The sequence below is a fragment of the Chaetomium globosum genome, genomic scaffold (assembly GCF_000143365.1).
Source record: "Chaetomium globosum CBS 148.51 scaffold_2 genomic scaffold, whole genome shotgun sequence".
NCBI classification, from domain to species: Eukaryota; Fungi; Ascomycota; class Sordariomycetes; order Sordariales; family Chaetomiaceae; genus Chaetomium; species Chaetomium globosum.
The window spans coordinates 3,231,124-3,258,941 of NT_165977.1; the positions used below are offsets into that span (position 1 = coordinate 3,231,124).

A 27,818-nucleotide genomic window follows, 5' to 3' on the forward strand; every position below is an offset into this window, starting at 1 on the left:
GACGGATTTAATTCTTGTCCATGCTATGCATGTCTATATACCCTGGGTAACTTGAGTGATGACCGGTGGCAGACCGAGTGGGAGCTAAGGGTGTTTGGGACATACATGCGCAGTGTACTGCAGCGTACACAGTAGAAGTGCATGAGGGACAGAGAGGAGAGGCCGGCTTCACCGCCTTCCTTTTCGGCGCAGGTCAAGCTGCCCCTCCACGACCCCGCCATGCAGGGCAGAATGTTAATGCAGTGCCGTCTTGACAAAAACCCTCGCCGTCTTACACGGTGTATCGTAAACCAAAATTACTATCAAACCTGGGAGTCGTCTTGCAATAACCTCCACCTATCACTTCTCTGACTTGACATACAACTCTCCAAAATGGCAGACCCAACGCCAGCACACCTCGATCCCTCTGCCCTCGGCACAAAAGAATAGTTGGTTCCCCCCAGCACTCTTTGATCTCCCATTCTTCCATCCATCTCTTACCATATCCCTTCCTACGCCCTCCCCTTACACCCTCCCCCCAACCAACTCCCAATCCCCAATCCCCAATCCCCCAACAACGCACACTAACCAGCCTCCATACAACCCAAAAGCTGGGACACCCTCTACACCCGCGAACTGACCAACCACTCGGCCAACCCGCGCGACGAAGGCACCGTGTGGTTCGACGACTCGGACGCCCAGGCCAAGATGGTCGCCTACCTCGACGAACACGCCCTCAATCACGGCCACGACCACGAGCATGAATATGACCCGGCGTCTGCCGCGGTGCTGGATCTGGGCTGTGGGAACGGGAGTATGCTGTTTGCGCTGCGCGATGAGGGGTGGGGCGGGAGGTTGGTCGGGGTGGATTATAGTGAGCGGAGTGTGGAGTTGGCGAGGGCGGTGGGTGTTTCGAGGAGGGAAGGGCGGGGTGGTGAAGAGGACGGTGAGGCGGAAGGTGAGGGACAGGGGGTAGGGGAGACACAGGGGGAGCGGGAGGTGGAGTTCAAGGTGTGGGATGTGCTGAACGGGCCGCTGAGCGAAGTGGAAGCGGTGCCGGGTGGGACGGCGGGGTGGGATGTGGTGCTGGACAAGGGCACGTTCGACGCGGTGTCGCTTAGCGGAGAGCGCGACGGGCAAGGGGCGGCGGATCTGCGAGGGCTATGGTGATCGTGTGCTGCTGCTTCTGCGGACGGGCGGGATATTCCTCGTGACGAGCTGCAACTGGACCGAGGCGGAACTGCGCGACTGGTTCGAGACCAAGACACGGCCCACCGAGGCCGGGGGAGAGGCTGCGGCTGGCGGGGAGAGTACCCGTATCCGAGCTTCAGCTTTGGGGGCGTCAAAGGGCAGACTATCAGCACGCTGTGTTTCGAAAAGATTGAGGCGGGAACTAGGAGCTGGTTAGGGCTAGCAAAGGCAACAAGAGATACCCGGCGAACCAGTAAGAATGATAGCGTTTTAACGTTGGCGGTATCATCATCATTTTCGAGGCGAAGCGATGGCTATCCACCCCTCCCACCGAGTGTCCACCCCACATGCCCATAATAGACCTGTTCCCCCCTTCGCATACACATTTACCAAACATGCCCGTGACCGGTCTATCAACGGTGACCCATGCGATCCATACCCTACAGTACTCGAACCATCATCTAACCACCCACCATGACCCCGTGGGGAAGCCAAGAATAAACCAGGTCGAGTGAACCGCAAACGCAGCGAAAGAACAAAGGCAAGAACGGGATGGCTTCATTATGACTCTCTCTTCTATGGTGATGTGTTCATAGGCTCGCCAGCAGCCCCGATCGGTCCCGTCGCTGCGGCCGCCGCCATGGTCGCAAAATACCGCACATCCACGTCGTCATCCTTCTGGAGCTTCTCGAGACTGGGCATGATCCGCTCGTCGATCAGCTGCTGACCCTTGGGCGACGCCGTAAACGGTGTCTTGGCCTGCTCTAGCGTATAGATGGTGCCCTCTTCAGGCAGCCGGCGTAACGACGCAATCAGGGCCGAGTACGTCTTTGCGACGTTGAACCGAATGTTCGGGATCTCGTCGGCTGTGAGCTTTTCTAGCATGGGCAGGATTGACTTGGCGATGACATCCATAGTCACGACGGTGGACAGTGTCTGTTCTGACTGTCAGTTTACCACCCGAGGACTGTCTTACGAGGGTTTACTCACGGAGATGGCAAAGCACGTGGTCATCCTGTAAAGGTAATTGGGGTGCGCTCCCATCGCCATCACCTTAGGGATAATGGCCTCGTTGGCCCACTCGACACCAAATACCTCAGTAAGCTTTTTAAGGTTGTGAGTTGCCGCCTCGCGGATGGAGAACACCGTGTCGCCGAGCCAGCCCATGCAGAGTTGACTGAGCTTATCATCAAAAAACTGGACACCCAGCTGGCCGGCGAGTAGGGGCATGTGGCCGATGATAGCGAGCCGCACGCGCCATTGCTTATCCTCGGCGAGCTCGACGATGGCCGGGAGAAGAGATTGTGCGAGTAGATCGATGCCAATGACCCGATTTACCAGCTCCAACTTGGAGATGATGTGCAGGCGGACTTCGGGGAACTCGTCCTTCAGCATCTGGAGGAACATGGGCAGCAAATGATCGATAGTCCTGTCGACAGTTAGTGGATATCTCTTGGTATGGCTATGCAGGGACCATACACTTGCATGCCCAGGATCGGGGCCAGGCCGCTAATATGTGTTCCGAGAGCGGCACGCACGTGCTGCGAGCTGTCTGAGACCAGGTTCTCTACTGTGCCCAGGATGTCGTTAATAAGGGTGTTTCGTTCGGCTAGGGCGCAGAAACCGGGGATCTGGCCGGCGCTCGCAGTCCGGACCTCGGCCTCGCCGTCCTTGAGTAGTTTTACAAAAGCGGGCACCAGATCTCTAGCCACGACTTCCTCATCGACCGCCTTGGCAATCTACACATCGGGTTAGTTATCTTCACCGCAATCCTGTCGCTCGGTTGACGGACCTTCTCGAACCTATCGGCGATCATGTACCGCACCCTCCAGCTCTTGTCCTCTATCAAGCTGCGTAGCGAGGTAAGGAGCACACCGTGGCTCGCTTGTTGCTCCTTGGGAACGACTTCGGCAATCGAAATCAGGATCTCAACGGTGAGTAGCCGGACGCTGTCTTGATCGTCCTGGACTAGGTGCTGGAACATGGGTATCATCTCCTCCACAACAATCGCGGCGGGCATTTCCTTCACAAACTTGGCCATGTTGGTGGCGGCCTGACGGCGCACCATGGGCGTGTCATCGTGGACCAGCTGGCTGAACTGTTGTCGAAGCTGTTCTTGGATAGGCGGCGAGACTTTAGAGTAGGGGGCCGTGAAGAGGCCGCACCCCGAGACCTTGGAAGTGAACCAGTCGGCCTTGGAGAGGCGAATCGTGAGGGGGATAAAGTACTCCTCGACTTGTTGAGGAGAGAGATCGACGCAGATCTTGTTTAGCGACTCGACAGCCTGCAAAAACGGGTGTGTCAGCCAACGCGCCGGGTTACTACCGATACTGCATCCCCCGCGCATACCTTGTCCCGCACCACGGGCTCCTCGATGGCTGCGAGGTTCTCGAGTGGGGAGAGGAGGACGTGACCCCACTGGGGGCCGCCGACGTAGTCGATAAAGCCCCCGAGCTCTTCGCTCAGGGCGACGAGGACCTCGTCCTCATCCTCGACGGACTCTGCAGCCGGGGTATGTTAGCGATGAATGAGTCCGCGATATCGGGCGAGAGGCGGGGCAGGCTGACCGTCAAGGAAGGGGATCAGCTCCTCGCGGGTGCGCTCAGCACCCAAAGCAAGGGCAATCGTCGATAGACGGTGGATAGCGTTAAGTCGGAGCAAGACGTCATCGTGCTAAAACACGCAATATTAGTCACGGCAACTGCGGGAAGGGATAAGGGGGGAAAGGGAGGCCTCGTCACCGCCATACCTTCAATTCATCGATCAGCACGGCGATGGGGTAGAGCTCATCGTTGGTGTTCGTCGCGTCAGCCATGGCGGGCGACTGTGGAAAGAAAGAAACTGCGCGGTTGTCTGTCGCAGGAAAATCGGGGAGTCGGTGTTCTGTTCGGGGTGAAATCAAGGCTGGGTTTTTTTGGGCAGGCGCTGGGTATGGCGGCTGGGATCGCGTGTGGTGCGGGATGTGATGCAATGGGAAAGTGGATGTGGGTGTTGGCCGACCGGGCGTCCTTTAACGAATGCACTGGCAGCAAGAGTGGGCTGCCCGCTTGTTAGTTAGGTATGCTGAAGCTCGTTTTCGCCGGTAGCTACCTAGGTAACTGACTCCCCAGGTATTGATTGTATTGTTGGGTTGGCGTAAAGCCGTGGGTTGGAAAATGCTATTTGATGTAGGGTCGTGGTCAAATCACTGGCGACCATAACACAGATGTAGCAAAAATCGGCAAGCTGCGGAGAGGATGGATTGAGAGATGGCAGACAGACAGCCCAGGTGCGGCGTGGGTGGAATGCGGGCAGCAGGCCGTCAAAATCCAGGCATGTCCCGTTTGGGTCGCTGCTAGCTTGCCGCCTTGCGGCTTGGTTGGCCAGTGCGTAGCCTCTGAGCCCAGCGCGCCCAGCCAGCCATGTCCAGTGCGGGGCTGCTGATGGGGTGGGGTAAGGCTTCTCACGCTTCAAGGGGAGCCCTTCCAACTCGGGTGTTTTTCGAAATCAGCCGGATGGCATGAAATCAACATCAAAGCGATTTTTTTCTTCTTTTTATTTTGAAACGCTCTTCTTCTTTGTATGTACCTAGGTAATTAAGACGGCGCTGAGCAATGAAAACACCAAGCCATCTAGGGTACCGAGATGCCTTTGGCATCGCGTCCAAATACCCCTTTATCACAAAACCAGCTTCATATCCATGATAGGTAGACCATGTCCTTGCCAATGTTTCCTCTATGCCTTTCTTATGAGAGAGCATGCCTAGTCCATCTAGCCCCTACAAACAAAATCGCTGATTAAACAAACAATCCCCGCTTCATGCCGCCCGACCTAGCTCAGTCCATACTCTTCATCTCCTGCCCTTCGCCCACCTCTTCCGGTTTCTTGTTGCCCTGATCCTCGACAGGACCATTAGTCTCTGTGCTATGCCCACCCGGACGACTCCTACCCGTACTCGGACTACCGGTGCCGCCGAAGACGCCTTTCCCAATGTTCAGCCCAGAGAGTCGGTCCTGTAATGCCCCAAGGGCACCGGGCACCACCCCTGTGCTCGCACTACGATTGAATGACGCTGACGTCCTGACTTCTGGCGTAAGAGCCTCATGAGCAGTCTCCACGCCCGTGAGCACCGACTGGCTTGCAGTCAAAGCCGGTGGTTGAGGGTGGGATGAGCTCGCGGTGTCCGCAGATGCGATCTCGGACTGGGTCCCTGCGTTGTCACCAGCACCTTGCTCCGACAACCCTGACGAGGCTTGATATGCCGCGACGCGTTCCGCTGTGGCTAGAGAGGCATTGATGTCGTCATTCATCTCGTCGTCAGTGCGATTGAACACCTGGTGCCACCACCGCACCTCGCCCAGCCGCGGAAAGATGAGCCGCTCCCGCCCCTTGGTGAGGTCATCGATAGTCGGATCATACTGGTCGTTCGTGAATTCCTGACGGCGGCTTAAGAAATACGACCAGACACTCCGTGTGCGTTCATGAAGCTTTGCCTCGCGACGCTGCTGCTCATTGTTGTACAAGAAGGTACCGTACTGGCACGAATATAGATGGTACAGCAACCGCCGGAGGAAGCGTTCATTAAACTCGAACCGCGTTGGGTGTTGACGGAAAAGCTGATAGGTCGCATCGAGGAACTGGTGAAAAACGGGCGACACATCTTTGGGTTTCGTGGCCTGGTCTTCGGTGATGGGCGCAGGGCCTTGTTTCAACTCGTCAACAGCTAGGGGCTCCTCCACTTCTGATGATGACGATGCCTCCTTCTCGGCTCCCACACTCTTGTTCCAAAACCTCTTTGCACTCGCGAGGGCGTTTTCGATCGCATCCCCCCGGCCTTCGCTTTCACCCGGCCGGATTGATGAGCCCGCCAGCGCTTCACTATCCACGGTAAACCAGCTCTCATGGCTCATGTAACCCGACCGCATTTGGAACATGTGTCCAAACGACAGCCACTCCTTCTCAACCAGGACGATGAAGCCATCAATGGTGCGGTAGTACGGATCAAGCATCAGCTGGGCCAATGCGCTCAGCTGGCTCGTCCGGTCCCAGCCATCGGAGCAGTGGATGAGCACATGGGAATGTTGGATGGCAACCTGCCGCGCGATGATAGCCGAGCCGTCCAGGATGCCGCGGATATGCTTCAGCCACTTGCTTTTGGTTAGGAGATCTTTGTTCGGAGGGAAAGGGGAAACATCGGCGTCCTTGATGGCGCTGATGACCTTGTCTAGGGAGTCCCTCATGACGTGAATATTGTCTATATTTAGGAACACCTTTTTCGCGAACCTGTAGTAATCCATGTTCTCCGAACCCATTCCGATAGCCTGCATGGCGTAAGAGTTGATGGCAGGCCGGGCGTCGACAATCAGGTTGTGTTGCTGAGCCCCGTATACCAGTCGTTTTCCGGTCTTTTCGTCGTACTGCGTATTAATACTAGCAATAAATTCATCCTCCATCTGCATACGTTCCGCCTCGAGCGACGTGGTATCAACCTCTGCACCCTCGGCGGTCAGGTCCACGTGGCTGGAAGAGGGGCTCTCCCCCGTGTTTAACGCAGGTCCTGTATCGAGGCAGTCCACATTGGCAGAGAAGCAGGCTCCGACGAGGCGCTCATCCTGAATGCTGCGCTTCATTCGGAGCCCCACAAACGGTTGTGAGCTGCGGGTTATTGTGCAGTTGTTGACAGGATGGAGGTAGCAGAGCGCTGGGATCCGGGCGCGAGAGCGGAAAGCCGCAGCATACTTCAGGGTACTATCCGAAATCTTGGACGGTACTGCCAGCACTGCTGGGTACGTTGGGGAGAAGGCGTAATCCTTGTTGATCATGGTTATCCTCCACCCTAGGTCCGCCGACTTTTCGCTGATGCCCTGTCGCTTGAATTCAGCCTTCGCGTCGTACAGGTCCCAACCATTGATCTTATTCTCTGGCGAGCCTGGTGGGGGGGTGTAGTTGAAGGCTAGAAGGTTTTCTATGCTCCCTAGCCTGCAGGTCCTCGCACGGACGAATTCGAATGCATCTCGGGCCTGCTTTTCGTCGGGAAAGTTGAAGCAGACATACGTGAAGTCCCGGAAACGGATTCGTATCGATGAGGGAACACCACTCGAGGAAGTAGTCGGCCGCAGCGTGCACTGGGAGATGACGTGGAACGCAAACCAAACCTGCTTGACCGGGTTCTTAGAATGCGAGTCGGCGTCGGCGGTTGATTCGGGGGGAAATCGGAAGACGAGATGGAAGTCATTAAGTGCCAAATCGCCCAGTTGAGGCTGCCCGCCTCGCAGGGCGTGCACATTGGGATACACCTAACGCACTCTTTTTTTAGTACAATCCCCCCCGGTTGCAGCAGAGGATCACGTACGTGCTTGCTCTGAGGAGCCGACATGGCTAAGAAACGAGGATGGTACTTTTCGGGCGGAGCTGTAGCGGGAGCTTGATAAGCAGCTCAGTCAGGCAAACCGATCAGGCAAACCGAGAGTTGCGAGGTTGACAGGGAGATGGAGAATCGCGGGGGCAGTCCTGTCCTGGTGTTCATCCGCGAGTAACTTGTGTGGCGAGGGAGACACTGAGACTGGGGCTAGCTGGCATGGTCAGCACATGTTGCAAGTCCGACAGTAGCTTGGAAGCTTCCTCCGTTAACTGTTGTGGAAGCGTTGGGGAAACAGCATCACAAGACCGTGCCTGCCGACTTGCGCCTACACCCAGTGGAGTTGACGGACTAGGGAACCGTTCGCACTTGACGTCGATAGGCGATTAGCGCCCCACCTAAACCAGGCCAGCCGCAAGGCTGCATTATTCCGTTGCAGCCACGCCTGGTTTTTGCTGAAGCACCCCTCTCAGTCGGAGAAGTGACTGATTGGTTGAGGCAAACCCTACTCCACTTCACAATCAGACCGGGCAAGACAGCCCACCAAGAATTCGCAAAAAGCCCTGTGCAGGTCGAATTTCCCCCAGTCCGAAAAAAGTTGGGTCAACATCGCCGTGCCTCAACATCTCCAACAATTGAAGTCGTGAGGATTATTATCGCCAGATCACAATCACAATCATGGCTGTTCCCGGTACTCAGATGTAAGTAGCGAAACCACCTTTTCGATGGGCAATCAGCGATGCGAGCGGACAAAATCATGGTTCTATATGTGCATGAAGCTAGAGGGAGCTCAAGACTGACATAACCACTGTTTGCAGCTCCAAGAGGAGAAAGTTCGTTGCTGACGGTGTTTTTTACGCCGAGCTAAATGAGTTCTTCCAGCGAGAACTCGCTGAGGAGGGCTACTCCGGCGTCGAAGTCCGAGTCACCCCGACCGTCACCGACATCATCATCCGCGCAACACACACCCAGGAGGTTCTGGGCGAGCAGGGTCGCCGCATTCGCGAGCTCACCAGCCTCATTCAGAAACGTTTCAAGTTCCCCGAGAACTCGGTCTCCCTCTACGCCGCCAAGGTCCAGAACCGCGGTCTCTCGGCCGTCGCCCAGTGCGAGTCGCTCCGGTACAAGCTGCTGAACGGTCTCGCCGTCCGCCGTGCTTGCTATGGTGTCCTCCGTTTCATCATGGAGAGCGGTGCCAAGGGTTGCGAGGTCGTCGTTTCCGGCAAGCTGCGCGCCGCCCGCGCCAAGAGCATGAAGTTCACCGACGGCTTCATGATCCACTCCGGCCAGCCGGCCAAGGACTTCATCGACAGCGCCACCCGTCACGTCCTTCTCCGCCAGGGTGTGCTCGGTATTAAGGTCAAGATTATGCGCGGCAGCGACCCCGAGGGCAAGGCCGGCCCGCAGAAATCGCTCCCTGACGCCGTCACGATTATCGAGCCCAAGGACGAGGCCCCGGTTGTTCAGCCCATGAGCCAGGACTACGGCGCTAAGGCCGCCGCCGCCCAGGCTGCTGCTGAGGCTGCCCGTCAGGAGGAGCAGGCCGGTGAGGAGGAGCCCGCCCCCGCGGAGCAATAGGATCGCTCCGGTGGTGGTGATGTGGCTTCTTTCTCCGGTCAGGGAGGCGACACCGACTTGGGCACTGGTTTTGGGCACAGCCAGGCTGTCGATTCCAGCGGTTGGTAATCGCAAACGAATGCAGGCTCTGACTGGGAGGGTTTCTTCGAGCGCGCCACACGCTCGACGGTATGGTTGCGGATGATGGATGGGTCACTCGGCGTCAACATTGAGCATAATGCATTGAGTCTGAAACGGGAAAACGGACGGAATGATGCTTTGGAGAGTGGATTTGTAACTATCCAAATAAACCCATGGACAGGGCAGTTAACGTCGGAAGATCCTGCACTCGCACGAGGAATTATACCTCTCAATAAACCGACATGGCATGTACTGTGATGTGATTGATGCCAAGTAAGGTAGCCAAGCGGGCGATCTGACTGTCCCTTTCCTCCCCGCCCACCCAAAGGCGGGAGGTATGCGTATATCAACACCCGCTACGCACACACATCGAAGGAAGGAGAAACAAGCGAGCCTCATCATATTGTACAACGCCGCAACGCGGCAGATTTAGAAAATCGTACAGAAGCAGAACCCCCAAGAGGCCAAGTTAAATCAACTATCCCAAGAACGCCCAAGACGTGCAATGATGTGCTACGCTGCCCACCCGCCCTGCCCGCCCGCCTCCAGAACAGATATCATGAGATTTTGGCATCAGAACCCATTCCCCCCCCCGGCCACCCCACCGGCCGGCCTGCCCTCCGCAGCCTCCGGCTCCAAAACCCGTCCTGTCCTGCGCTGTCGGGCATATTTCGTTCTTCCCCGCGCTCCTCCCCTCCACTCCCATCCCGCCTGTTTTCATGAGATCCGCCGAAACTCCCCGGCCCGTTATCCCCCCCTCCCAGAGAAAGTGAAGGGAAAGAAAAATTGTACATGGGACCAAACGCCCTCCCTCTTCCACCTTCACGTATAACCAAACAAATTCTGTCTTTCATCTCGGCCTCTAGTCTTTCGCTCGGTCTGTTGCTCCGTAAATCTGGGATTTGTCGCTGAGGCGGCGGATCGAAATCTTGTGCCGAGATGGTAGGGCGAAGTAAAAAGCGGACTTGATGTCCGTTTGTCTGTCTGCCTTTCTGTTTGTCTGCTATTTGAGACCAACAACAACAATAAACAGGCGAAGTGATTTCGAGAGCGCCGGTCTGGCGGGGCGCCTAGAACAGTAAATGCGAAAGAACAAAGGAAAAAAAAAAGAAAAAAAAAACCCCCCGAAAAAGGCTGACAACGCATCATCACCTCTCCCCCGACTTCCGATTTTGTAGCTCTATCGACCCATTATTCCCGCCCTTGACAGCGAGATGCGCCGCCCCGGCGCCGTTTGGCGGACAGCCGTTAGACCTCTGGGGTTGGAAGTTGGGGATCATGGGCGAGCGGGGGTCGTCGGAGCTCTCCTCGTCGGTATCCTCGGCGAGGTCGGTCAGGCCGAAGCCACCGCCGGCTGCCTCCTCGTCGTAGGCGTGGATCAGGCCCTCGCGGTCGCTCGAGCGGTTGCCGCCGCCCTGCGACCGGCGCGCCTCCATGCTCATGCGCGTCTGGATGCTCGAGATCATGTCGGTGCCTGTGGCATCGCCGTTGCTACGCCGCGCAAGCATCTTGGTGCCGTTAGGGTCGCTACGGCTGAGGTTAAGAAGATAGACGCCCGTGAAGGTGACGAGGAAGCCGCAGATGAGGGAGAGCGTGTTGACGGCTTCGGTGGTGTTGAAGCCCTTGAAGAGGATAAATGAGGCGCACAGCGTGGCGGTGGTGAAGGTGACATAGTAGAGGGGATTGACACTATCGGAGGTTAGTCAACGTTGCAGGGCTGCTAGGGGACGGGGGTGAAGATCGTACATGTTGGTGGGGAACTGGCTTAGCGCTTTGTTGAAGTAGTTCATCTGGGTCAGGATGCAGACGACGGTGATAATCATGAAGACATAGGTCGAAGGGTGCGAGAACTGGTTGTGGCCCGCGAAGGTCAACTTCAGTGCGATGCCGAACGCTTTGACAGCCATCACTGAGACCGACCCGACGGTTGAGCAGATGCTCAGGTAGATGAGGGGGTTCTTCTTCCCATAGACCGGGGCAACCTTGTAAATCATGACGCCCGCGAAGACGCAGACGGAAATCGCGTACAACAGGAACCCTGATGCAGGTTAGCAAGAACACGCCCCATATTTGGGTGGCCGAGAGGATAGGGGCCAAAACAAACCTGGCTGAATCGCATAGTTAAGAATCTGGTCGACCGTTTCGATATCCTCGTCAGGGGGCGCGTGCAAGACAATGATGACGGCCCCAATCAGACAAATTGCGCTTCCCAGCTTGCCCAAAGTCCCCAACTCTTCTTTGAGGATGTAGGAACCCAGCACAGCTCCTATCAATACGGACAACGCGCCGAGAGGCGTGACGAGGATGGCGGGCGCGAAGGCGTAGGCCGCAAAGTTGAAGATTTCTCCGAGAACCACTGTGAAGTGCCGTCAGCGCATTTGTCCGAGATATAACCAGCGCCGAATAGATCCGTACAGCATATGATGCCCGCCCACCAGATGGGACTGCGCAAGTAGACAAATCCATCGCCCTCGAAGCCATGCCGTTCCTCGGCATGCATTAACCCCTAGAGCAGACAAGCCCCTGGTCAGCACAACTATTCCTGTTCGGTATGCGTGATACGTTGGCCCTCTAGCGCGGCCGGTGTCGGCTTTGGAGGGGGGAAGGGGGGTAAGTTATCCTACTTTCTTGGTGATCACGAAACTAGTACCTGTGACGCAGCATGTTAGCGATCTATTGCTGTAATCCCATCCGACCATAGGGTGAGGCGCATACCAATGGCTAAACTTGATGTCATGGCTAGTGCCAGACCGATGTACCTGCCCTCAGGTGTCAGCGAAACTGCGCCCCCTCCGTTCCGTGCCATGGCAGCAGGACAGCTTCCAGCGGGAGGAACCGTACTTGTCTTCCAGCATTGTTTCGGTAGTGAAAAGGTCAACTCGAAGCGACGGTCGGGGTAACGGCAATGCGCTACCCGGTTGAGTGCTGTCGGAGCGATAGGCTGAGGTTGGTAGAGAGAGGGGCAGGGCGCTCGCGCCGGGCGAGAACTCCGGGGGAAAACAACGGGAAAGATTTCAGCAAGGCCTCTCTCTGCCACCGATGCATCCGGGTGCTACCGATCGCGGCCGACGGTTCCTCGAGCGACGGGGTGTGGCGGGGGAGTGTTCCGTTCGTTCGTCCGGCTGCTTGTTCAAGCGTTGGAAGAGGACAGAAGTCGAAGCCGAGTCTTGTCCAGCGTTTGTTGCGCGCTAGGCCCTTCCAGCTTGCTTGTTCCTCCTTTTTTCAAGTGCCACCTACAAAAAGTGAAAAAATCACTACGGCCGTGGTCATTCAAGAAACGAGCGAGTCCGTTATTCCTCTTTCGTGCAATGATCGTGGAGGTGGTTAGCAACAGCTGTTTTGCGCCGTGGAGAGCCAAGTTTCATTCAAGGCCCCTGCTACGCTGGAGTGGTGCGAGGGTGGAAGTCTGGGGACGGGCGGCGGTTTCAAGAATCTCGGGTGACCCCTGTCTGAGTGATGGGACCCCTGTTTTCGGCCGCGCCTGTGCCTTGGGGGGAGCGGCCAGACTTGCTGTGTTCCAAAAAGGCCCGCAGCCACCAGCACCTGCGCTTCCACTTCCAGGTTACACACCTTGGCACGCGCCAAATCGCAACAGGGACTGGACTCAGCCACGAAAACCAACGAGATTGAGAGATTCTTCCCGCCAAGAGGCCGCGAATCTTGGTCTTGGCCAGACTCGTTTGAAGATTAAACGAAGATTAAAACAAAAGCCAAGTCACATTTTCTCACCCATAACTAACCCGGTTTCTGACTCAGCGGGGAACTGTTACACGCACATTTAGGGTTGAGAGTCCGGCTCGTCAAGGGCGCTTTCCACATGAAAGCCCCCTTCATCTCACCTGGGGTTTTGGCTGGTTTTGGTGAGGAGAGCGGGCCCGATCACAACCTTGCCTCGGTTCTTAACCCACAGTTAGGGCCATAAACCACGTCAGCGCCCCCACTCCCTGCTTGCTTGAACGAAACTGAGTGGCTGGACAGCGTGGATGTTTGTGTGCGAAACTGCTCGGCTTGAACTGGTTGTCACCTTTTTTTATAAAGATCTGAGAGACATGGGGACATGGAAACATATTTCATGCATATATGCGGTTCTGATAGGGATGACCACTTCTGCAGTTGGTTCCGATACCCCTGAGCTATGCAAATATCGACACAGTAGACTCTCTCGTGCGAATGCCAAGGGGTTCAGAAATAGGGCCATCACATCACGGTATGATGGCCTTCCATGCATGTATGTACTTGTCTCGAGACTCTATTACAACCACCAAAACACGTACTGGGCGATAACTACCTATACACTCAACAGACAGTTTCGTAGTTTCATCGCGTCACGCCCAGAGATGGGACAACAGTCCCCTAACCACAAAAAACGGGGTGATTTAAGTAACAGCCGTACCAGCCAAAGAATCGAAAGAAAGAAAGAAAACCATCCATCCCCTCACTCGCCGTCCTTTTGAGAGTGTCAGCGCCAGCTCATCTAACCCCCCAAGCTTTGGAAGGTCAGAACGGCAGCCAGGGGAAGGCCCAGACCAACCCAACCTCCGTGACAAAAAAGTAACTTCGGGCGAATGACCGCCGCTGATGGACCAAGTCCGAGGTCTATGAAGCAATAGTGCCATCCCAAAATCCATGCCCCAATAACCTTTTCTGATCCACCAACTCCGGAATTGTTCAGTAGTCCTACAGTTGAAAAGGCGGGTAAAAAAAATGCTGAGTTAGATGGAGTGTCGAGGCGCCGTTTTGGCGCGTTGCTGAGCTGGTAAACCATGCTCGTAAGGATTGTTCGTCTGCTGACATGTCCGAATGATTTGGTCTAGGGTGCGAACTCCGGTCATGCTGGCCGGGATTCAAAACCCAGGAGAGTCATCTTAGACTCGTCGTGGAAAATCCTACCTACCTAGCACAGTCGCTCAAAAGGCGCTGCCGATTGTGTCGAGATATTACCTGTCAAACATTGGAAACGGGGAGGGGGATTGGGCGGGGTTGGGGGAAATAATAAATAGCCAATGTGAGGTTGAACTACAACCCATATTTGGGTGCATAAGAAATCATCGAGGGGGTTGCGGGGAGTCTTCCGTTCAGGTCCGGCGACGCTTGTAATCTGGGTTGCCGTTAGTGAAGGCGCAACCTTTTAGCGGGAGGCGGCATACCGGTCTCTTCGGCAAGACTCTCTGTCTCGTCAGCCCTGCTCCGTTTACCAGCAACGCTCGGTGGGGTTAGAGGAACTTCCTTCGATTCCTCGTAGTCGGCACCGGCATTTTCAATCGCTGGCTGTTGCTCGTACTCATCCTCATCATTCTCCCAGTCGATTTCGTCTTTATCGTCACCAGAGGCGGCCGCCGACTGTTGAGCATCGTCGTTTGCTGGCGTGAAGACGCCGTCTGCGGTATCATCCGCGTCGTAGTCAATCTCGTCGCCATTCATAGTCGTGCTCGTGTGAATAGATGCCGTTTCCGCCACGGCGGTGTCATGGCCTCCATTCTCTGAAGGCTCAACGATGGATTCGTTGAAGGTTCCGGCGGCAAGCGGCTCTTGCACATCTTCGGCATCATTGTCGGGATTTTCTAGGTCATCGTAGGTAATCGTGTCCTCGTGCTCGTCCGCTCCTTCGTGGATGGCAGATAAGCCGGGCTCATCGTCGAACGCCAGTATGAGATCGTCATCTTGATGAGCATCACCGTTAGCATCAACGTCGACGGAAAAAGTCATGCTAACGTCACTGGGTTCGGAAGCTTTGCTGCTATAGAAAGATCCCACAGAGCTGCCACGAGTCCGGTTGAAGTTCGTTCCAAGAAACCGGGAGATTGGGCTCTGCCCTTGTATTTGGAGGGGTGGTGATGTTTTGCTCTCGAGATTGCTGCCGGGAGTGTGTTCATATTCGTCATCCGAATAATCAATATCCCAAGGAGCTTCCTCGTTAACTCCGATCGAGCTTGGCACTCGTACTGGAGCCGAAACTGAGAGCTTTTCTTGGACCGGAGGAGGGGAAGACTTGACCGGCGAGTTGTAAAGAGAAATAGGCGGAGTCGGAGAAAGAAAAGAGGGGGATTTACCGTTAGAACCTGCTTCCTGTTCGGATACACCATCATTGGACGCCGCGTCTTCATCGACTGCACCGAAACCTGCGGTTTCGGTAACTTCATCACCCTGTTGTTCTGTCGGCTGGTTGTTGACCTCATCCGTCTCCTCGACCGGAATTTCGGGGTGCTGCGAGGCCGCACCAGTGTCGTCTTCTGTAGCCTGTCCGTCCCAGGCTTGCTCCTCACCAGCTCCGTCATCCGTTGTGTCATGAGAGGGCCCTTCGGCGGAAGGAATTTCAAAGCGCCCCTCGTCTCCGGAAGCTACGTCAGCAGCATCCGAGGTTTGCGGTGCAGTCACGTCAAACTGGTCATCCTGCCGTTGCTCTCCCGACGACTGATCGTGGCTGAGAGCTGATTCGGGTTCACCCTGCTCTTCATGATCGGCGTCGGCATGTCCGCCTTCGTCATAATACTCATCCATATTTCCGTCTTCGAAGGCCTCATCTTGGGCTTGCTCATAATCAAGATCGTTGGCCCGGGATTCCTCCTCATGGTTCTCTGACATTTCAGAATCCTCTGCGCTACTCGGGGAGCCCTTGAACCGGGACGCATTGGAGAGGAGCTCGAGAAAATGCTCCTCGCTGTCGCGTCGCACAGTCAGGTGGAGGACAGGGTCCGCGGGTGCGCCAGGTACCTGGCCAAGGGCGGAATGGCAATCAAGTATCTCACGAAAAGTGCGATTTAGGAACTTCTCGTTTGATCGCTCCCCAAACTCGAGCTCGAGAGGGTCAAAGCGGATCACCAGTTCATCCGTGGCGGCGATCTCGTCTGAGATTACAGCACGAAGCGCAGAAAGAAATTGTGACAGGGGGCAGTCGAGCTCCTCGACTCCAGAAAGGAAATACGAATCAGAGTCGTCCTCCGAGGTCCCAAACAAGGAATAACACTCTTGGTTGTAGAGAACTTCTATGTCCGGGATCTTGGCACGAGAGAGCATAATATCGTCGAGCACTTTCTCCAGATTAAAGCCACGGTAATCAGCAACGGGGTGCCCGCGCGTAGCCTCATCGTCGAAGGTGTCAATAGCGACGCCGTTTCCTTCCGGTTGAGGAGGGGTTTCTTCTGTATTGGCGTCGTCAAGCGGGTCTTGTGCCTCTATGCTCTCATCATGGCCCTGGAAGTCGACGTCCTGATCCCATGACACATCGTTTCCATGCAACGATTCTTCGAGGTGGCCGCCATCATCCGTCACCGGAACGGGAACCGGGTTGCCCTCGGACAGGGTGTCCGCCAAAGCAATCTCTGTCTCATCGGCCTCCGTATTGCTCAACTCAACGTTGGCCTCAGTGGCCAGGAGCTCGTCATCCTCGTATCCAATCTCGTCCTGATATGCCCCGTCGGCTTTGGCGTCATCGTCGGCACCATTGGCATTGTCAATGGCTTCCGTGGTTTGCGCCGTTTCATCATTGGTGGCGGGAGGGGCAACCTCTGGGCCCGTGTGCTCAAGTTCGGGTTCGACAGCGGCATCGTCCGGGAGGTGCCCTGTGAGGATGTGGTCGAATCCCGCATACGAATCAGCGGGGACCTCATCAGCGACACCGTTTTCAACTTCCTCGTATGGCCCGTCTAGTCCGAAATCGAGCCCCTCGGCCTCGAAAGCCTCAAGCTCCGCATTAGACTCGAAGTCTAGTTGAAACGCTTGGTCCAGCTGATCGGGCGGGCCAGTCTCCACCGATAACCCAGCATTTTCCATCATGAATTGTGTGTGGCTCGGAGGTAGTTGGTCGAAGGAGAAACACACAAGGCCCTGTGATAAACTGGGTAGCCTTCTTTGCTACTGGAAGCACATCGGCATTAAGTGTTTTGGAAGGTCCGGCCAGTGAGGCGGTAGAGAAGGCGCGAGTCAGGATAATTTGGAATAGCGTGATGGGCTGGTCTTTTGAAGAACGGAGTTGTTGGATATGTAGTTGTGTGAGGTGATGGCCGGCGAAATGCCGTGGTTTTCGTGACTTAATACTGGAAAACTAGCAGATGATCCAATGTCGGATCAATCGCGAACGATACGATACGTGTGGCAACAATGTCGGCCGAGCACGGAGATTTCGCGATCGGTAATTGTGTCCTCGAGCAGAAACGGCGAGTCGCGTAATGTAAAATAGTCTGTGATCAGGGTCGGTGGGTTCGGGGCAACTTCACAGATGAAGCTGTTGGTCGCCTGGTTGCTGTTGTTGAGGTTGGAAATGGATCGGAAACAAGATCGCACTTGAATGGTCCCTGCATTTCAGTTGGTGAGCTCAGCTGCTTCTCCTTTGTTGGTCCGTGCATCAACGCGCTGGTGCGCTGCCAGCTGCCAGCCCCTCGATTAGCAGTGGCGGAAAGCCAGATCAACCACAGTGTGCCAATGCCAATTAGTGACAGCGGCTTCAGCCTCCGAGTCGAAGCTAGGGAGGCCAGCCGCACACTCGCACCACCGTCACCACCACTACTATCACCTTGAGCCTAGCTAAGATGGTAGGTTTTCTCCGTTTCCCTGGGTACCCGCGAAAGCTGACAAAATTATTAGGTTGTCCTTGCTGCGTCCATTTGCACCCGCGGCGGCAAGGCCGTTCTCGCGCGGTCATTCCACGACATCAAGCGATCGCGCATCGAAGCCCTCCTAGCGTCCTTCCCGAAGGCGGCGAACTCGGGCACACAGCACACCACCGTCGAGCAGGACAATGTCCGATTTGTCTACCAGCCGTTGGACGAGCTGTACATGGTGCTCATCACCAACAAGCAGTCCAACATTCTGCAGGACATCGACTCGCTGCACCTTTTCGCCCAGGTCGTGACCAGCACCTGCAGGAGTCTCGACGAACGTGAAATCCTCAGGAATGCCTTCGAGCTTATTAGCGCCTTCGACGAACTGGTGACGCTCGGGTACCGGGAGAACTTGACCACCAGCCAGATTAAGACATTTTTGGAGATGGAGAGTCACGAAGAGCGGATTCAGGAGATTATTGCCCGGGTACGTTGGCTCGGGATATTATGGGTTGGATTTTGGTTGCTGACGCAGCCGCCTCACAGAACAAAGAGTTGGAGGCCACCGAGGAGCGCAAGAGGAAGGCCAAGCAGCTGGAGATGCAGCGCAAGGAGTCTGGGAGGAGCGGCGGTCGCAGCGGTGGCATGAGCCGGCCGCCCGTCTACCCGACGTATACTCCCCCGGTGCGGCCTGCCGTCACCGAGACATACGATACTTACGAGGCCGAGAAGAACAAGTCCAAGTATGCCATCTTTGGGACGAGCACCTGGGTACGCGAGCTGACCAAAGCAGGTTTACCGCACCAAAGGGCAAGGGTATGCAGCTGGGCAAGAAGTCCAAGACCACAGACATGTTCGAACGCGTAAAGACAGAGCTGGGGCCAGTGGACGACACCCCCCTTGTGCCCGTCGCCACCCCGTCTGCCCCAGAACCGAGCGCGGCCCCTCGGATATCGTCGACATTAGACCGAGACGCGATCCACGTCACAATCAACGAGGCCATTACGGCCAAAATCTCCAGAGAAGGGGGCCTGAACTCGTTCTCCGTCAGCGGCGACCTGTCGCTGCGCGTGACGGATGCGTCGCTCACCAAGCTTAAGTTGAACCTCGATGCTACGCCGTCGCATGGCGCGCAGTTCCGGACCCATCCCAACGTGGACAAGAACGCATTCAATAGTTCCAAGACGATCCAAATGGCCAACGTAGCGCGGGGCTTCCCTGTGAACAACGCCGTGGGCGTTCTCCGATGGCGGGCGGCTCCCAAAGCGGACGATACGAGCGTGTTACCCATTACCTTTACTGTCTGGGTTAACAAGGGCTCGGATGGCAACTGCACGCTGACAATCGAGTACGAGTTGACCGGAAGCGATACATTGAAGGATGTCAGCGTTGTTGTACCATTCACAAGTGCCGAACCCTCCATTTCCAGCTTCGACGCTGTCTACGAGGTTTCTGGCGACAGCCTGGAGTGGTCCATCGGCACGGTCAGCGAGGAGAACCCCAGCGGGGCGTTTGAGTTTGAGGCGCAGACGGACGACGAGGACGAGTTCTTCCCGATGCAAGTGCGGTTCTCGAAGACGACACCCTTCATGGACGTTGATGTAAGTTTTCTCTATCCGCAAAGCAGTGAAAAGCGTCGGCTAATCAATCCATCTATAGGTCCGATCGGTTGAGCTGATTGAGATGAACGAGGAGGTTACGTTCTCCAAGGAGATCAAATCGGTTGCCGAGGGCTATGTAATCGAGTAGAAAGAGCAAGAGGCTGGGCTAAGGAACGAGGGAGGCTGGCGCTGGAGCAGGCATGTATCTTTGGTGCGCGGCGTGGCTAGAGGCGGGAAAAATGTCCTATTTATCATATTCCAACTTACAAAACACACCAAGTGAATGGATGTTTTACCAGCGTGGGACAAAAGCGCTGAAAAAGGTGGGGACGCTGAGATTGGCGACGGTTACTCTCCTGCTCTCCTGAAATCAGTTTCCATTACAAGTAGACGTACAGTGCGAGTATTGGAACCATACACACAACAGAGGATTCCCCATCGGAGGGCAGAACCGTAAACAACATCACGATCAGGCAAGAACAACCAAAGCCAAAACAACACGACTTCAAAAAACCGAGTCTGGATTAATGGCATGACCCCTCCTTTTTCGCAACCTCTTGACATCCAAAGAATGGCCTTCATCACCCATCCAACCACATGAGTGCTCTTCAATCTCATCAACGAAGGGACCCCAAAAAGCTACTTCTCTCGCATCTGAACAACCTCAGCTCCCCTTCCCTTCCCAACAGCAGCACCCCGCTCCCCTAACATCACCACCAACCGAAGACGAAAAAAGCAAACAAGTAACCACCCCCCCCCCCCCCCCCCCCCTCCGCCCCGAAAAAAACATGGCCACCCACCCCGCCCCCCTCGCGAAACTAGCGCTCCTCGGCACCACCGCGCTATCGTCCCCCGCCGCCGCCGGCCACCTCGCCTGCAACCCGGCCATCGACCTGACGGCGACGGTTGGCGAGGCCGGCGCCGCCCTGCTCGTCTGGCGCGCCGGCGACCAGGGCCTGGTCTCGAAATGCGTCGAGCGCGGCAGGACCGTAGACGCCCTGGCCTGGAAGGCTGATGGTAAGTGGCTATGCCTGGTTTCTTTTTTGCCTTTTTTTTTGTTTTGTTTCGTGTTGTGTGGTTTGGTTTGGTTTTGTTGGGGGTTGTGTGGCTGACGTGGTGTTGGTTTGGGTTGGGTGTAGGGCATTTTTTGGCGGCTGGGTGGAGTGATGGCGTGGTGAGGTTGGTGGGGTTGGAGAGTAGCAAGGCGGTGCATCATATCCGGGTCTTGCGGGGGCGTGAGGATGGTGGTGGTGGTGTTGGTGATGCTGCGGTGGGGAAGATCAGTTTCATTGCGTGGGTGAGGAATGCTACGGGAGAGAGTCGGCGGAGGAAGGGGGGCCTTGGGAAAGGGGGTGAGCAGGAGAGGAGGATATTGCTGGATGGAGAGAGGACGGGGGATGTGGCGGTCGATTTGCCGCGCGAATTGGTCTTTTTGGAGGCCGAAACGTCGTTACCGAAACTCAGCCCGTTGCCTGCCGGCGGGTCAGGGCAAGTGGCTGTCCTTTTCCCGAGGGGACGAGGTGTTTGCTGACTGGAGTAGGGATGACATGTTCTTGTTTTCGTCAACAGCATCGCTCGAGTCTGTGTTTCGGCCGTTCAAGACCGAAGAAGCCGACGATGTACATGTTATGGTCGTGGGGACGACTGATGGCGGGATACATCTCAGCATCAACGACTCGTTCGTCATCGGTACCGCAAAGCACTCCCCTCGTGGTGGTGACGAAATTTTCCATCTCTGCGGACACAGCTCGCGCCCGGAGGTTTCAACTCACATGCTGTTGCTTCGACCAGAGACCGGGGATGGTACCGCTTTGTATTTGGTACCAATGAATCTGGCCTTCCTAGACTCCTCTCCGGCCAATTTGTCGCTTTTGGCCTCCAAGACAACCACGTTGCAAAATTTGCTGCGGTATTTAAAATCCACGCAGTCACACATGGTCAGCGACTGGCAGTCGACGCGGGAGTTGCCACGGCGATTTATGGCCGGGGTCCAGGATGATCTCAAGAAAATGCCCAACGGAGATATGACGGTCGTTCAGGCGCTTTACCACACGGTGGTTACAGGCCACGTCTATGAGCCAGTGAAGGAGTGGCTTGTGGACACCCTCGGTGAACGAGTAAGTCCCACTTAATGAGTTCAAACCATGATCTAAACTCACTGTGTTTATAGGGACACAAGCGCTGGGAAAAGGCGGTTGTATCTGGCCTTACCAGTCTTCGTGGCCTGGTCCACGGAAATTTTGTACCCGCACTAGAAAGGTGTGGTGCCATCCTCAGCCGCCTGCTCGGAATTGCGCGCTTCCACGGCACTGGAAAGGGCATCGGGTTTGATGAAGCCCAGATTGCCAAGCTCATGGAGATTGTTTCGTGCCTGATGATGGTTGCTCACAGAATCTTGACAGTCGTTATGGACGAGCTGGAGTACTTCAACGCCTTCTCAATCTGGCTGCGGCTGGAAATCGACAAGCAAGGGTCGTCTTCAATCACCGAGGAGTTGTCTGAGAAAGAGGCAACAATGGACAGCCCCAGAGTGCTGTCATACATCCAACATTACTTGGCTAGCAGTCCTTTGTCAGTGTATTTCGACGAGGTCGCAAAGGAGGATTACACCAAAGACCAGGAGATGATAGCGCCGGGCGTGTCTCTGGTTGACCTCTTAGACAAGCAGTTACGGGAGCAAGCGAGAGGCCGGCCATACATGAAGGTGTTTCCTCGCATCGACTTTCTGTTGAACTATTTGGTCACTAGCGCCAACGCTGTTTTTGATGGCATTGCCAACGCAGAGAAGCGGGGTGTCAAGTTTGGCCAAGGGACTGAAATATCCATTGGAAGAAAGTTATGGAAACATGATTTGTGGATGGGCCGGCCTCATAAGGTGAGTCTGCTATCCACGGCTCGAGTTTGGATGGCGTGCTAATTGGTATTTCAGAACCTTTCAGCACCGACGTTTACCGCGATGGTTCCAGAAGATGACAAGTCACAGAGTTGGTTCGATATGCCTTTGCGGATGACGCTTTCAGCTAACGTATCATTTAGTCTGCATTATTCGTACCGACGTCCCGCTTGCAGAAAGCGCCAACACCCCGACTTCAACAAGAGCTTGTGTGCTAAGGTTACCTGATGGCGTAGCTATTGTTGACCTCAAGTTTCTCGACGACAAGTCTTTGTTAGTTTTGTGTAGCCAAAAAGGTAAGGCTGAGCCATCAAGCAAAGTTGCAGGTCGTGTTAACAACAATCTAGAAGAGCCAAGGTCGGTTCTGCTACGGATCACCTACCAGTCACCCCAAATGCTTTACCAGGGGTATACAAAGGGGCAGACGCCTCCGGTGCTAGCGTTTGACGGCACAGAGAGCGATGGGCTTGGTTCATGCATTGCCCCGTCCAACATGTCTGGCTTTACCCCTGTTCAAATGGTGGTTCAAAGGCCTAGCAAGTTGAGGGGTGAGATTCCTGCCAGGGTGTGTCTTCTAGGGCGAGATAAGGCCTTGTATAAGACTTATATATTTCCAAATGACTTGGATGACGGCAATGAGCAACCTTAGGAGCACACCCAGATATCTCGGACAGCAGAGGCATGGGACGAGTTTTGCTAGGTAGTCAAGTGACGGAGTAAGACAGCAAACAAAGAACGAGGGGTGTATCACTTGGTGTTATTCCGTGGAATAGATCTAGCGAATTATCTAGGAAGAACATGCAAACCCGATGATGAGCTCCTCTCTGTTGTTGAAGTACCCCCAAGAAAATCGGGCAAAGTAAAGGGGAAAAAGGAGACGGTGCCGCGCACTGTGCAAGATAGGCGGTCTTGGAACACTAAAGGTACCCACCTACCTAATCAAAACGGCTCAGGGGGCGCTAACTAACCGTTAGCGGCACATCCCAGGCCACAGGTGTTCTCGAACTGTTCTGTAGTGGCTTGGCTGCGGATTGGCTTGAACTGAAACAGAACGTCATTGGGTGTCATCTACCAACGAAACCAACGAAACAACAACCTCCCCATACATTGAACATCACCAACTTGGAATCCCCAGCCGGGATATTCTCGACCATGACGAAGCTTGGATAGCCATAAATTCTCTTAAATGATTGATATCATTGCGGTAGTAGTCCAACTTGAAATACCTCCTTGTATCACCCAAGGCTGCACAGAAGAAGCCCCCTACGGGGACACAAGATAGCTCCCGTCTCCGTCCCGATCCCGAGTCTCGAGATGAACGAACCGACAGTCCCACCGGCGGCAGCCCTAGCAGGGTTACGACCTTCAGCGACGATGCTGGCGCCAACAACCTCCTCTGGCCCTAGCCAACCGTCCCAACCATCATCCTCCCAACCCTCTCAGCAATCACAACCACAATTACAACCCCAACTCCCGACGCCGCCTTCGCACACCGGCCCGGCCATCCCTGTAACCCTCAACGAAGCTGCCCTCGACTCACCGACCTTCCGCGCCACCGCCGTACACTTCTCCGACCAACTCGACGCCATTGAGCGCTGGCTCGAGAACTACGTCCGCAGCACCTCCAAGCTCGTGCACGACGTGCTCGCGCTCGAAGACTCGGTCGGCTCCTACCTCTCCAAGATCTCGCCGCCGACTATCGCCTCGCCCGTTGACTCGCACGTTCTCGATGCCGACTACACGGTGCCCGCGCTGCGCCGGGCCGCCGACGGCGCGCGTGACTGGTGGGGCGGCATCCTCGCCGTGGTGCGCCGCCTGGAGCCGGCCAGCGTCGAGCCGATCCGCGCCTACGTCCAGGGCGAGCTGCGCACCTTCCGCGAGACCCGCCGCATCCTCGAGGCCGCCCAAAAGACCTTCGACGCCACCCTCGCCCGCTACGTCGGCCAGAGCAAGACCAAGGAGCCCAGCTCCCTGCGCGAGGACGCCTTTGCCGTCTTCGAGACCCGCCGCGCGTACCTCAAGGCGAGCTTGGATTACTGCCAGATGGCGCCGCAGGTGCGCGCGGGGCTAGATAAGCTGCTCGTGCGCGTCTGTGCCGATGTTGGGCGGGAGATGCGGCGCACGGGTGGTCAGGCGGCCGGCCTCGGTGGTCAAAATGCGTGGGGAAGCGAGCTGGAGAGGATCAGGGGCTGGGCGAGGGAGATGGAGATGACCGAGTCCGTGTTTAAGAGGGAGGCGCAGATTGCGAGGCGGGATATCGGCGAGAGCACGTTGGCCGTGTATAAGCCGTCGAGGGAGCTGGAAGACTACAGCATCTCGACCGTGCCGTTCCTTGGCTCCAAGGGGCCCATGAGCATCCAGCGGGGCGACCAGGCCGCCGTCATCTCGGAAAAGCAAGGGTGGCTGTTTCTGCGTGTGCTGTCTGGGAAGCCCGTTAGGACGGCCTGGACACGCCGGTGGTACTACTGCCGTGATGGTATCTTCGGGTGGTTGATCCAGGGCCCCCAGGGCGTGCTACAAGGCGACGAGATCGGAGTGCTGCTGTGCAGCGCGAGGCCGGCGGTTCAGGAAGAGCGCCGGTTCTGCTTCGAGATCAAGACCAAGACGCAGACCATCATGCTGCAGGCCGAGACGCAAGCACAGCTGATCGAGTGGCTCGAGGTGTTCGAGGTAGCCAAGAAGAAGGCGATCGAGGCTAGCATGGGCCGGGACCAGAGCTCGCTTCTGGGAGGGACCGACCCGGCCTTCTCCATCACTCCACCGTCGATTCCGGAGTTCTCGGCCAAGATGCTCGACAATCTTGACGAGGCTAGCGTGGTGGAAAGGCAAACGACTCTCCCCGTCCCGGGCCCGGACGGGAACATGGTGCGAGCGAGCTTCGACGCTCCTCCCCGCAGGGCGATTACTACTCACCTTGGCCGGGAGGATGGCGAGAGTGGACGGGAGCATGCTGCGCGTATCATGCAGAAGTTGGATTTGCACCGCAAATCGGCCTTCACGGGCTCGATGGATCCGTCCAGCGCAGGAACGGGAGCCAGCATGACCTCGAGCACGGCGACCTCTCCTCATCTCGGGTACCCTCCTCCGCTACGCGTCCCTAATTCCCTGCTCGATCAAACCCCAGGAAGTTTGGCTCCTATCACTCTGGCGAGGCCGCCTGTCGCGACCAATCTGAGCAAAACCGCCATACTGGCGAGTGCTAATGCAGGAGCCTCTCGTGGCCTGCCGAGCGCGGTCCTGGCCAACTACTGGGGAAGCAGTCCCTATACGTCCATGTATTGCCCTACTCCTTCCATTCCTAATACTCCCAAGCCGGATATGAGCGATCCCTTCGTGGCCACCGCCATGCCTAGGACGCCAACGGTCGAGAAGCTGCCTACGCCGGCCAACTCGCACAGGAAGACGGTGAGCGTAGACGCCACAGCTGCAGACATCCGCATCCGAGAGCAGGCGCCGTCGGAGAAGTTCCCACTCAACTACCCTCCCGAGCTGAGGGCGCAGTACGCGCAGTTCCGGCTGTTCTTCCCAACAGCGCTTCCAGATGACAAGCCTGTGTTGGTATTCAACGCCGCTTGGTCCAGCGCGTCACCCGATAGCAAAGACGCGGGAATGGCCGGTAACGGACGCATCTTTGTCACGCCGGACCGCATGTACTTTTACGGCCACCAAATGGGTCTGGTCGTGGCGTATGCCATCAACCTCGATAGCATCACGGAGCTGACGGCTGCACCAGGCCGGGATTGCGATTTCATCTTCCTGCATCTGAACCAGGACATGCCGGACATCACATACTCGCGGATCACCATCAAGGTGTTCCTAGAGGATTTCTCGCTCCTCCAGTCCCGCCTCAACCTCTTGGTTGATGACCTCCAAGCGGCAGAGCCGATGGAACTGTCTGAGATCATTGCAACACTGTCAACCTTGAATAAGGAGCAGGACGACAAGCGGAGCCCCAGCGTTGAGAGCTGGGAGGAGGTGTCATCCAACACACCGGCTGACAACGGCACACCATTTGGCAGGCCCGTCTTGAGACGGGGACAGGATTCGCACGGCCGTAATAGGTCACGCGGCCTGAAGAAGTCGAACCATAAGCTCCAGTTACCTACGCACCCGGTAACGTATGAACCTCAAGGCATGGGCAAGAGCGTGGCCGAGCGGCACTTTGAGATTAGTGCCAAGTCATGCTTCCATGTTCTCTTTGGAGACAAGAGCTTCATTCTCCCTAAGCTCTACTTTGAGCGCGGCGCGAAGGACATCACCCAAGGACCCTGGGAGCTGAAGGACCACGGTCTTATGAAGCGGCAGTTCCGCTTCAAGGTTGACTACGTCGACATGCTCGGCCGCAAGAAGCCGGTGGATGTCACTGACTCGCAGACCATTGACATCTTTAACGACCACATCACTTACGTGGTCACGCACATCAAGACCCCATGGCACCTGCCGCACTCCCACGCCTTTAAGCTCGTCACCAAGGTGGTCATCACGCACCTCGCCAAATCCAAGTGCAAGCTGGCCATCTACACCAAAGCCGACTGGTCCAAGACGCCCGCCTTTGCCTGGAAGAACATGGTGCAGCGTCAAGCGCTCGACGACGCGGCCAACGATGCTGACGAGGTCGCCGACATCGCCACGGAACAAGTGCGCAAGCTCGGCCCGCACAGCCGCACCAAGCGTGCCATCCAGGTGTACGGCAACATTGGCCAGCAAACCCAGATTGTCGTCTTCTCGCCCGACACCACCCCCGAGGGCCAGCAACTGCTCCAGAAGTCCGGCACCGCGGCCGTGCGCCCACGCACGCTGACCGACATGATGCTGGAGACGGGGCGGTCGTTTATGGAGAGCGCCATCACCAGCGTCATGATGTGGGCCTTTGCCGCGGTGAGGCGGATCTTCAAGATCGTCACTGCGAACAGACTCATCCTGCTGCTGCTGGCGGCCAGCGCGGCATATAACCTGGTGGTCATCTCCCAGGCCAGCTCGACGTGGTGGGTCGAGCGCAAGTCGGCGCGGTACATGAGCCGGCTGGGCGTCGGGCCGAACTTGATGATGAGCAAGGCCATCTATCTGGCTGATCTGGACGAGGCGGCGGGTAATAGTAATAATACTATGGCCCCGAGGAAAGACGGCGGAAGCCAATGGTATGTTTATGTTTCCCTTTCCTCCCCCCTCCCTTCCACCCAATCTTTCCCACCAAACCACCACTAACACCCCTTCCCCCCATAACAGCTACACCACCTTCCAAACCCTCCTCAACGCCACCACCCTCAGTCTGGACGCCCCCTACCAAGACGCGGGGCGCGCAGGAGCCGGGGCGGGGACGACCGAGTTCGGATCGGCCACCAGCCGGGCGACGGCGCGGCGCGTGCGGCGCGTGCGCCAGCGCATGGGCGCCTACCGCCACGACCTGCTCGTCGCCATGCGTGTCGTTAACAAGGTCGAGCGCGAGATGCTGCACGCCGAGTGGGAGAGCTGGTTGGCGGGGGGAGACTAGGCGCTGTGAGCAGGTGAGGGGGGTTGTTGGCGGCGGCCTCGGGTGGGGGTCACGGGGCAATGGGAGGGGTGGTGGTTGGTGGTGGGACTGA

The 27,818-nt window shown here is 56.4% G+C and overlaps 9 protein-coding genes across 9 annotated transcripts; 5 read left to right on the forward strand and 4 right to left on the reverse strand.

Moving 5' to 3' along the window:
• Positions 1 to 372: 372 nt before the first annotated feature.
• Positions 373 to 1,387, forward strand: CHGG_03146 (uncharacterized protein; the record flags this gene model as incomplete). Its single annotated transcript, XM_001229661.1, has 3 exons — positions 373 to 428; positions 591 to 1,145; positions 1,198 to 1,387. The coding sequence occupies 3 exons, from the start codon at positions 373 to 375 to the stop codon at positions 1,385 to 1,387; spliced, it is 801 nt and encodes a 266-aa protein (XP_001229662.1).
• Positions 1,388 to 1,746: 359 nt separating this feature from the next.
• On the reverse strand, positions 1,747 to 3,985 carry CHGG_03147 (uncharacterized protein; the record flags this gene model as incomplete). Its single annotated transcript, XM_001229662.1, has 7 exons — positions 1,747 to 2,106; positions 2,161 to 2,599; positions 2,650 to 2,909; positions 2,963 to 3,454; positions 3,520 to 3,671; positions 3,738 to 3,843; positions 3,920 to 3,985. 7 exons carry the CDS (start codon positions 3,983 to 3,985, stop codon positions 1,747 to 1,749), a joined length of 1,875 nt encoding a protein of 624 aa, XP_001229663.1.
• A 1,000-nt stretch (positions 3,986 to 4,985) lies between these two features.
• CHGG_03148 (uncharacterized protein) lies at positions 4,986 to 7,384 on the reverse strand (the record flags this gene model as incomplete). The annotated part of the gene is made up of 2 exons (XM_001229663.1): positions 4,986 to 7,078; positions 7,204 to 7,384. 2 exons carry the CDS (start codon positions 7,382 to 7,384, stop codon positions 4,986 to 4,988), a joined length of 2,274 nt encoding a protein of 757 aa, XP_001229664.1.
• An 801-nt stretch (positions 7,385 to 8,185) lies between these two features.
• CHGG_03149 (40S ribosomal protein S3) lies at positions 8,186 to 9,085 on the forward strand (the record flags this gene model as incomplete). Its single annotated transcript, XM_001229664.1, has 2 exons — positions 8,186 to 8,208; positions 8,326 to 9,085. The coding sequence occupies 2 exons, from the start codon at positions 8,186 to 8,188 to the stop codon at positions 9,083 to 9,085; spliced, it is 783 nt and encodes a 260-aa protein (XP_001229665.1).
• A 1,268-nt stretch (positions 9,086 to 10,353) lies between these two features.
• Positions 10,354 to 12,011, reverse strand: CHGG_03150 (uncharacterized protein; the record flags this gene model as incomplete). Its single annotated transcript, XM_001229665.1, has 6 exons — positions 10,354 to 10,894; positions 10,952 to 11,243; positions 11,310 to 11,561; positions 11,621 to 11,711; positions 11,830 to 11,855; positions 11,921 to 12,011. The coding sequence occupies 6 exons, from the start codon at positions 12,009 to 12,011 to the stop codon at positions 10,354 to 10,356; spliced, it is 1,293 nt and encodes a 430-aa protein (XP_001229666.1).
• Positions 12,012 to 14,314: 2,303 nt separating this feature from the next.
• CHGG_03151 (uncharacterized protein) lies at positions 14,315 to 16,975 on the reverse strand (the record flags this gene model as incomplete). The annotated part of the gene is made up of 1 exon (XM_001229666.1): positions 14,315 to 16,975. One exon carries the CDS (start codon positions 16,973 to 16,975, stop codon positions 14,315 to 14,317), a length of 2,661 nt encoding a protein of 886 aa, XP_001229667.1.
• Positions 16,976 to 17,730: 755 nt separating this feature from the next.
• Positions 17,731 to 19,491, forward strand: CHGG_03152 (uncharacterized protein; the record flags this gene model as incomplete). The annotated part of the gene is made up of 5 exons (XM_001229667.1): positions 17,731 to 17,733; positions 17,786 to 18,229; positions 18,289 to 18,485; positions 18,536 to 19,343; positions 19,402 to 19,491. The coding sequence occupies 5 exons, from the start codon at positions 17,731 to 17,733 to the stop codon at positions 19,489 to 19,491; spliced, it is 1,542 nt and encodes a 513-aa protein (XP_001229668.1).
• A 640-nt stretch (positions 19,492 to 20,131) lies between these two features.
• Positions 20,132 to 22,885, forward strand: CHGG_03153 (uncharacterized protein; the record flags this gene model as incomplete). Its single annotated transcript, XM_001229668.1, has 5 exons — positions 20,132 to 20,360; positions 20,913 to 21,460; positions 21,514 to 22,218; positions 22,273 to 22,445; positions 22,525 to 22,885. 5 exons carry the CDS (start codon positions 20,132 to 20,134, stop codon positions 22,883 to 22,885), a joined length of 2,016 nt encoding a protein of 671 aa, XP_001229669.1.
• Positions 22,886 to 23,550: 665 nt separating this feature from the next.
• CHGG_03154 (uncharacterized protein) lies at positions 23,551 to 27,727 on the forward strand (the record flags this gene model as incomplete). The annotated part of the gene is made up of 2 exons (XM_001229669.1): positions 23,551 to 27,374; positions 27,463 to 27,727. The coding sequence occupies 2 exons, from the start codon at positions 23,551 to 23,553 to the stop codon at positions 27,725 to 27,727; spliced, it is 4,089 nt and encodes a 1,362-aa protein (XP_001229670.1).
• Between the last annotated feature and the right edge of the window lie 91 nt (positions 27,728 to 27,818).